General features: G+C 40.4%; 1 protein-coding gene across 1 annotated transcript in view; it reads right to left on the bottom strand.

Moving 5' to 3' along the window:
- Nucleotides 1–2,194: 2,194 nt before the first annotated feature.
- The window catches only part of EPHA4 (EPH receptor A4), a 169,726-nt gene continuing 162,276 nt past the window's right edge, over nt 2,195–9,644 (bottom strand). Inside the window, exons 15-17 of the mRNA XM_007957002.2 lie at nt 6,819–7,012; nt 2,647–2,802; nt 2,195–2,309 (exon numbers count right to left, since the gene is read on the bottom strand). Coding sequence (XP_007955193.1) covers nt 2,195–2,309; nt 2,647–2,802; nt 6,819–7,012 — 465 coding nt within the window. The remainder of the gene's footprint in view (nt 2,310–2,646; nt 2,803–6,818; nt 7,013–9,644) is intronic.

The raw sequence follows: 9,644 nt of genomic DNA, 5'->3' as shown, positions 1-9,644 counted from the left end.
GATAGACCTGTGGGACTGATAGCATACAGTGTGTCCAATATGTGACCCTTGGGAGACATTGTCTTTCTAAATTCTTGCTCCTGTCACCGCTCCTTGCACTCTCTGATACAAATACCAAGTTCAATGCTGCTTTTTCACAGAAGAATGAATAGCATTGAATCAGAGGACCCCCCTGGAGCATACTTTACCTAGGGAGAGGTCTTCCACCTCAAAATGACACATATTTTACCTAAAAATTTTGTTTAAATATGTCTACTTTACTGGGGACTATGTTAAATATATATTTACAGTTTGGAGACCCTGTGTGATACAAATGGTTAACGTGCTTGGCAGCTGACCAAAAGTAATCTCGTTCCAAAATATCAGCTATGGAACCCCTATGGAGTATCTATATAGGCTCAAATGGATAACACCAGCTGCAAAGGATGGCTAGGAAGGTTAGGGGCAGTGAGCTTATGTTACTGGGGGAGGGGCAATTCAGAAAAGGAGGGTGAAAATGGTTGCACAACTTAAAGAATGCAATGAGTATCACTGAACTGCACATGCAGAAATTCTTGAACTGGTGTTATGTTCTACTCTGTATAATTTCAACAAATAGAATTTTTTAAAAGAAAAAAAATTGCTAAATTACACCTGCTACTTTTAAATTGTGCAAAATAACACTTCAGATAGGAAATAATTAAAATTTTACTTTATTTTTATTTAAACCACTCTCCAACCCATTGCCCTCCAATAGGACAGAGTAGAACTGCCCCACAGGGTTTCCTAGGCTGTAAATCTCTAGGGAAGCAGGCTATAACATCTTTCCCCCACAGAACAGCTGGTGGGTTTAAAAGGCCAAGCTTCTGGTTAACAGCTGAGTGCTTTAATTACTGCACCACCAGCACTACTTTACGTGGCTACCAGGTCTCCTTTACTTTTATTTTTTTTTATACAAACTAACAAAACAAATAAATACTATGGAACACAGTTGTGCAAATATGTTGCTATGAGTCAGAATCAACCCAATTTGGGTAGCACTCCTTCTAAAGAGGTGTAACCGGCAACCATGAGGTATCATTTGTTTCGAAAGAGGGCTGGACGACACTTCCCCTTACAGGTTTTTCATGTTCTCAGTCAAGGTGGCTTGTATTCAACATAAAGATGGATTTTTTTAAGATAATATGCACACATACAAGAGCGGGCCTGGGAAAAGGGTGCTTCAGCGCCTACTGGGAGTCCAGGCGTCCTAGTCACTGGCGTTGCTGAGAAATTTTAATCTTCATCTGCTATGTTCTAACAGAGATGAAAGAATCTTTACCACTCAGTACTTCAAATCGGGTCAAACTGAAAACAAAAACCTTTCCCCCTGGAGACAGTTCCACTGCTGGTTCTTTCAACCTACCTTTTAGATTTGGGGTTGCTCCTTTAGTGAGAAGACGTATAAAAGTTTCCTATTCAAGACGGTCACAGCCCACTATCTAGAAGATAGTTACAGGAAGTTTGCAGAGACCCAAGATAAGACTTTATATGGCACAACCTCGGGGCCAAAGAAACAGACCTCATTTGTCCAGTTGCGGGGTATGGTGCTGGGTTTTTTTTGTTTTTGATAATCCATGTTCCTTTTCTTTCTGGGCTCCCACAGGAATAGTGATCCACCAGGCAGGCTGAGCCCTGCTTCTGCTGAACATGAAGGATCACCACTGCTGAGCCACATGGTTTTCTTTTTTTCCACGGAATGAACCAAGCCCTAGAAGCTAAAACAGAGTCCTTCATAAATGTTCCCGGGCACGGCCTTCACTCCAGTGAGAGAGGGATGACAGCCAGTTACTCCACAAACAAAATGCTGTGGCTGTAATTCCAAATGGAGAGAGGAGCAAGGGTGTCTCAGACAAACTCGGTGTCTGGCAGCAAATACAGCATCGAAACTCAGAGGTGATATTCTATTTATACAGGTATGTGTATTTTACAGAAGTACTTCAGAGGAACCATTTGTTCAAGGTTTAATTCCAATGACAGGTTGTCATTTCCTTGAGCCCCACAGTTTCCACAATCTGTACACCAAGCAATGCTGCAGATATATATATATATATATTTTTTGATTTTCCCTTAATTTCAGAGGGCGGAGACGAAGTAAAAAAAGTGCAGTTCTTCAATTAAAGTGCATGGATGAGGTAAACTAATTTCAAGAGTTTTGAGTTTATTCAGCCCTGGCTCAGACAGGAACCATTCGGCCGTGTATCTGCTGCATTTGGGTTCGCATGGCCTGGACACTGCTCAAAATCTTGTTCTGGTGCGTGATGGCCGTGATGCCAATTCTTGCCAGGTCACTGTATGTAGGGGGGAAAAGAGACAAAAAGTCACAAGGGCTGAGACTCACATTTCTGGGTTTCATGCAGACACACATTTGAATCAGCCACAATTAATACAGCACAAGGCAGGTGTATTAGAATGTTTAATTAAGCAATCTAATGCAGCAATGTAGGTGGCTTTATAAAGGCTGGGTAAAATTACACTCAATCAAAATGAGAGGCATTCCAGTTTTTGTTTTATTATTATTTTTTAATGAGTAGGATGATTATGCAGCTCAAAGCAAAAAAAAAAAAAAAAAGGAAAATACTATTAAATCCAGATTTACCCTTTGGTGTTACATCGCTGGGTACTTACTCCTGGTTCATGTGCACCACAGCTTCTAGTGTGGTATAACCAGCAGCTGTGAAGTTATCCTTATACCGGTCCATTTTAATGGCCTGGAGCCAATCGCCCACTGATACCACAGCAGAGAACTCAGGAGAGCTTGGATCCAACAAGGCAGTATTAGGTCTAGAAAGAGAACAAGCAAGTGTAGAGGACAAGAGGTACCAGTGAGACTGCAGACACAGAAGTCAGCTTGCCTAAATTAGACAAGGGGAACTGAAACACCAACGATACATTTCGGATGGAAGCACCATTGGTCAAATGTCACCACACCAATTTTTGCCCAAGGACCTATCAATCACCCTGTTGTCAGCTGCCTTTGGGTTAGTTCCCAACTCATGGTGACCCTATGCACAATGGAACCAAACTCTGCCCAGGGCTGTGCTATGCCCATCATCAGTTGTGGAGCAGGGCTGTAATCCAAAGGGTCTTCACTGGCTGATTTTCAGAAGTTACAAAGCGTTTCTTGCTAGCCTGCAGCTTCACTGAAACCTGTTCAGCACTGTAGCAATAACACGAGGAATCCACCTCTGGCCTATGGGTGGCGACTGCTTGTGAGGAGCACTGGCTAGCAATAGACTCTGAATCTCCCTCATGGAAGTGAGAATTCTCAGCAATCACCGGACTGCTTCTTGATTCCATTTTCCATGTTTGTTTTATGCAGACTTCTTAGTGCATTAATGGTCATAATAGATCTTTGAACATCCTAGCCTGGGGTAAGGATCGGAGGCAGCTCTGTGGCTGAAACCTGCTCAGTCTTCCCAGAAGAATCCGGCTCCTGCCAGCACTGCATGTTACAGCTGTTAGTTCCGAATCTATAGAAACCCTAGTGAAGGATGAGTAAGGAGGACTGGGAGCTTGCAACCCGCCAGACTTGATGGCAGCAGAAAAACAGCAAGAGTTCAAGTCCAGCATGGATCCAGCCAGCTTCGCAGGCAGGCTCAGTGAATCCAAACAAACTTGGGACAGCAGGGAGTTAATCCCCTCTTTAATCAACCCATGCCTGACCAGCACATGTGCCAAGACTGGGGGGAAGAATGGCCACTTTGATCACTCTTTAGACTATGGAATGTGCATCTCGTATTCCCTTGCTGCAGCTCCTAAATAATGATTTTAACAATTTCAAAGTGCTTCTTATTAACTTATTTATTAGTTTATGCATTTCTCAGGCCAGGTGTTTTTATTACCTTGACAGGTGACTGTCAAGAGCTACTACAGTTCAAGGTAGGAACGTTGCCACTCCTCATGATATTGGTACACAGTAAATCACCTACTTAGTCTTTATTAAGAGAATTGTAGTGATCTCCATCATCAAACCATTTAATAACCACACAGAGACCTTCAAAGTTATTTCCTATGCCATCTTTACTATAATTACTTCTATAACAACACTGCCATTGTTATGTGATATTCTCTCGAACTTCTTTATTCTCTAGAAATTATAGAATTTTTTAATCTTAATATGTTGACCAGATTTTCATCCTTAGACTGTTTGAGTACAAATATTTTTATCCTAATTTTTTCATTACTCTGAATCAATTGAAAAATTATTTTGTGAAAACAAAATTAAGATAATGCCTTAATTTCCTGCAGAACAGTGTTAATCCACTTCCATATTTTTTCACGTTACCTAAATTATTTTGATGGGAAATACCATGTTCATATAAATATCTTAATAAAGACTTAATTATCAGTTTTTTGTCCCAATAAAAGCTTGCCTTTGAGACCATGCTTTTGTGTGTCTATTCAATTAAATCAAATTTTCTGAGTAAAATACTGCAGATTTTTGCTGTAATAATCAAGATTTATTTCTTCCCCCAATTCTGCATTGATAACAAATATTGCAACTAAAATGTTATACATTTAATTTACTATTGGATGCTTGCCAATAATAGTCACAATTAGATAAAGACCAACTGTTTGCATGAACTTGTAACTTTAAGCAAACAGCATTATTAACAAGACAAAGATGTGGACTGTAGGTGCCTAGAAGGTCAAAATGACCTTAGGATGAAAATATTCTCATTCATTATCAGTGAACTAGAGGGATCACTTTCAAGCTTGTTCCTGGAAGTCTGTGTTCTTTGTGGAACATCATGGTATCTGCCTAATTTTGTGCTGAATCACATACCATGTTATACTACATCCATTATCAATAAGCAGTAATAAGCATCAAAACTATTTAAGTACCATCCGTGCAAAAAAATTTAGAATTGACAAAAGTGTATCCAATAACTCAATTTGTTCTGCATGTTGGTGTAAAGCAGCCATTATGCAGTATTAGCGGCTGAACAGCTTATGTGAGAAAAAAAAAAAAAAAAAAAACCACTGCCATCGAGCTGGATCCAACTCATAGCGACCCCTCCTCCTTGGGTTTCCAAGGTAGTATCTCCATGGAAGTAGATTGCCCAGTCTTCCTTCTGAAGAGTGGCTGGTGGGTTTGAACCACCAACCTTATGTGAGCCAGAAAAGCATCATATCACCAAAGAACTGGCCTTAGGATCTGGAGCTAAAGATCGATAAGCCAGAGGAGTTTTACCTTGGAATCAAAGAAGTCAACTAGACTTGCAAAGGAGGTCTTCAGGAATCTATTTTCACCTTCTTGGGAAATGGAAGAGTGCATCACAGCCCAGAAATATTACGTGATTTTTTTTTTTTTTTTAAATCACAGAGTTAAGTAAGTGGAAGAGGTAAAATGTTAATTTAGACCCATGTTATTTAAGAAGCGCTTAAACACTGAGCTCTTTGTAAAGTGGTCAAGACTAAGGGATTTGAAGGCCTGGAGGAGAACAGAGGGGATCTGATTGTTTATCCAAATTCTCTTTCTTGTGCATTACAGAAAACAAGGGTGCTGCTTCTCTTCCAGGACCTCAGGCTGTTTTGGGGGAGGGGAGGACAGAGCAGAGATCACAGCGTCTGCAAAGGTGAGCCCGAAGGGTTTAGGTGCTGTGGGAAAAAATCTCGTCTCATTTTGAACCAGGGTCCTGAAGAAAGAAAAACCTTTGAGAAGCCCAGATTTGGAGATGAGTAAATGCCTCATGTAGTCGCCCTGGAGATGCAGTGGTTAAATGCTCGGTTGCTAAGAGAAAGGTTGGTGGTTTGAACCCACCAGCCACTCCATGGGAGAAACATTTGGCAAGTCTGCTTCCATAAAAATTACAGCCTTGGAAACCCTATGTATGGGGCAGTTGTACTCTGTCTATAGGGTCACTATGAATTGTAATCAACTGGATGGCAATGAGTTTAGGTGCCCCATGCAGGTCTCAGTCACCTGGTTTTTGTGCTTGTCTTCTTAGATGATGTACCTGATAAGGAGGGTCTATATCCCTGCAGCTGGGACTGCTCTCTGGGTATCCTAAACCTCTACTGCATAAGTCCAGTCGCCACGTAAAGAAGTCTCATTTGATTACAGGACTCACAGTACACTTACATTTACATTCATGCTTTGTAAGTCGATCAATTTCTATGTTGGCCTTATTTTCTTCTACTCTACAAAGACTCAGAAAAAGAGAAACCATAAGAACTGAAAACTAATGAATCTGTTGCTATGATTAACATTTAACTAACACTCTGGTAGCATAGTGCCTAAGGCACTTGACTGCTAACCAGAAGGCTGGCGGTTCAAACCCACCAGCCAATCCTCAGAAGGAAGATGGGGCAATCTACTTCTGTAGTGATACTGCCTTGGAAACCCAAGGAGGGGTCACTATGAGTCGGGTCCGACTCCACGGCACATAACAACAACAACACTTAACAAATCAACTCAAAATAGCAGTGCTTAAAGAGCTGTCTTCTAGTCCTATTTCTAACTAACCCAATGTTCCTTTCCCCTTTCAAAATACAGCATTTGACCTGAGCATCTTCCAATAATACATTGCATCTTTCTTCCTGAATTTTTGGATCTGGCATCATAAAATAAGCATTATAGTTATTTCTCTGTTGTTATTTTTACATTGTTTTCATTATAACTATTTCAGGCTTGACAGGTATTAGGCTCTGCAGAATGGTAACTAAAACTACCATAAATACTCTACTGACTGAGAAAGAAGCCACCCAGGTTGCAGGAATTAAAGTGAGTCACTACTTGCCTGCCACCTCTAATGTACTCTTTCATACATCACTATTAAGCAAGCATGGCTGACCTGGAGCTCTCAGTCCCCGTTCTCTTCAAACTGTTAGGATTGCGGATGAGTTTGTCCAACATGTTGACAATCTGCCCAAATTTCGGCCGGTCGCTTCTCTCCTTCTGCCAGCAGTCTAGCATCAGCTGATGGAGTGCAATGGGGCAGTCCATTGGAGGGGGCAGCCGATAGCCTTCCTCAATGGCTTTAATCACCTATGGAAGACACAGAATGGTACATTCAGCTGCCAGGCAATCTGTTGTTAGAGGTTCACCCTCAACAGGCATGTTCCAGCAGGCTTGAGCATGGGAACAGCTCCAATTCTTCACAGAAACTAAAGCTGGACCTGAGGATTCCTGGCAACAGGAGAAGGAAACCAGCTGTTGCTATGAATTGTTATCAAATAGCAATGTCAATCTGAAACTCTAAAGGGAAGATGTATCAATGTTCCAAGAATGCTTAGAACCCAATCAAATGAGCATCATGGTGTCAGAGCTTTGCTGATGGCCCCCAGAGGTCCCCCCGCAATTCTGTTACTCAGCATCATCACCTCAACACTCTCAGTACTTTTGCCACCAAAATGGAATTCCCTTTACATCATTTAAAGCCTGTGTCCTCTTGCCCAGAAAATGAATGGTTTAACACCAAGGCCCTCTTCAAGACCTGCTCCTACTGCCCTTCTCAACATACTTCTCCCCCAGGTACCCAGCCGTTTGTCTTTTTGGAAGACTACCCCCTCACGCCTCAGTTCTGTATTCCTTTCTTGGGCTCAGCTAGTTGTCAACTAATCCTGTTAAAAGTCTTCTTTTAGGGCATTTGCATTTTACAGTGGACCCGCACATAGCACATATCTGCAAGAAGGAAGTTCTAATGAGACATAAATCACTTAACAGTCTTTCTTCTAATATTAATTTTTCTGATCTGTCTTCACAAGCATTACAATGTTTTTCTTATTGGCTTTCTTATTTGCTCCTCTCCTTCAGGATGTGAATCCCAGTGATGTAATATGTAATAGGAATAATTTCATAATTTCTCAGCTATTTATAGGCTCTATTTATGGTTATTACATGAGATCTTAGAGGGCTTGTTGTTTCAGGTTTTATAAAAATTTTATTTGCTTTAAATTAATTCTCTGCACCACTACCACCCCCCACCACCACCATAAGCACCATAAGGATAGCTAATAGCAAACCAGTCAGTGGCTGCAACCATCTTAATGACTACTGAGCTCAACGACCACATTGGATTCACCTGAGATAAATCAACTGCCTGCTCAACAACTTCAAGAGAAAATGATCAATTTAGTTGGGTCCACTTTCTATGTACAGATCCATACTTCAGATTAATAATTATCTTGCAATTCATTAAGTTCTCAGAGACTTTTTTCCCACCCATTTTGCCAATATCCTGTTGAGTTAGTATTATTTGCTTCTCCTAAGGTATACTCCTCTATGCTCTCTTACTTAATTTTATTCTTTTTATTTCTGGCAATTGGATAGGTCAGTTTGATCCTTAGACTTTCTTTTCTCTTTCCAGGTCCATAGTCTTGACTCTACAGTTGATGAAAGAAAACATTTTACATTAAACTGACAAGAATGCAAGTGACATTGGGCTGATGCCAGGGTAACATAATTTGTTATAGCCCTCAGACTGATTAACACTCTTTCATGAGCTCCCTATCTGCTGCCAGCTTGAGAGATGGCTTATGGGTTAATAAAGCATATTTTCTCAGTTTACTGCTGAATGTTTTGGAGGAGGGGGAAAAGGATTAAAACAAACAAAACACTCGATAAGTTTGACATATTTTCAACAGTTACTTTCGCTCCATTCACCATATGCCAAATAAATTCTAGACATGAACGTAATTCACCACTTCCATTTCCTATTGATTCATGTTCTACACAGAATCCAACACAGAAACAAATACATGTAAATGACAGATCAATATTATCTGTGAGAAATGGTTTGAAACACTTTTTCAGGGGTAAAAGCAGACAAATGGAAAATTTTAAATGACGATAATTATTTTAATATCGAAACTGTGGAAATCACAGGTCTGAAGATATTCAGCATAGGAAAACTGACATTATCTTTCAAGAGTCTGCCCTAACGAGCATCCGGCTATGACCCTCACTTGAGATAAAGGAAGCCTTAAATGTCAAATAAATAAATAAATAAAGACATGTCCTACTTGGTCATTTAAGGTGGTTCACCTTTGTCCCTCTGAGCGTCTCTAACCTGAATCCAAACGTTGCTACTAGAAGGTGGCAAAGCATAACTGCATCACACAACAGACTGCACAATGGTCACCCCATCTTTTTCTAACCTGTAATTATCTATCAGTTATGCTGGCTGCTGTCTTTCTTCCCATCTGCTGTGAATCTTCCTTTATAATATACAGATAACACAATGTCAACATGCCCTTCCCCTTAATCTAGTTAGAGCAGAGAATTCTCATTACCCCACTAGATGTGGAGGGCATTACCCTCTCTAGTGCTCTGAACATTCTTTCATTGATAAGGGTGCTGCATCATATTTCTTAAGTGCACCTGGCTCTTAATTGTCAAGACTTGGTAACTTCCTGTTGACTCAGGAGAGCAAGGCAGAGGGTCGGGTGACATTCCACGTCAGAGAATTTTTAAAAGAAGATTGTTACTAGAATGTAATTCCAATTGATAAATGAAATAACCATTCCTTTGTAAACATTCTACATTAATGTTTTATCTCCTATAAAGAATGGGAATATTTAGAAAGGAGAGTGGCCATTTTATTGTGATCTGATATCCAACCCTTCTAGCACTAACTAAAAACCTTCCCAGAATGAGCTAAAAAATTTTCTAAGATGAC

Source organism: Orycteropus afer, unplaced genomic scaffold, assembly GCF_000298275.1.
Source record: "Orycteropus afer afer isolate SDZICR_OR568_19922 unplaced genomic scaffold, OryAfe1.0 scaffold00002, whole genome shotgun sequence".
NCBI lineage: Eukaryota > Metazoa > Chordata > Mammalia > Tubulidentata > Orycteropodidae > Orycteropus > Orycteropus afer.
This window is presented reverse-complemented; position numbering and strand designations above follow the sequence as displayed.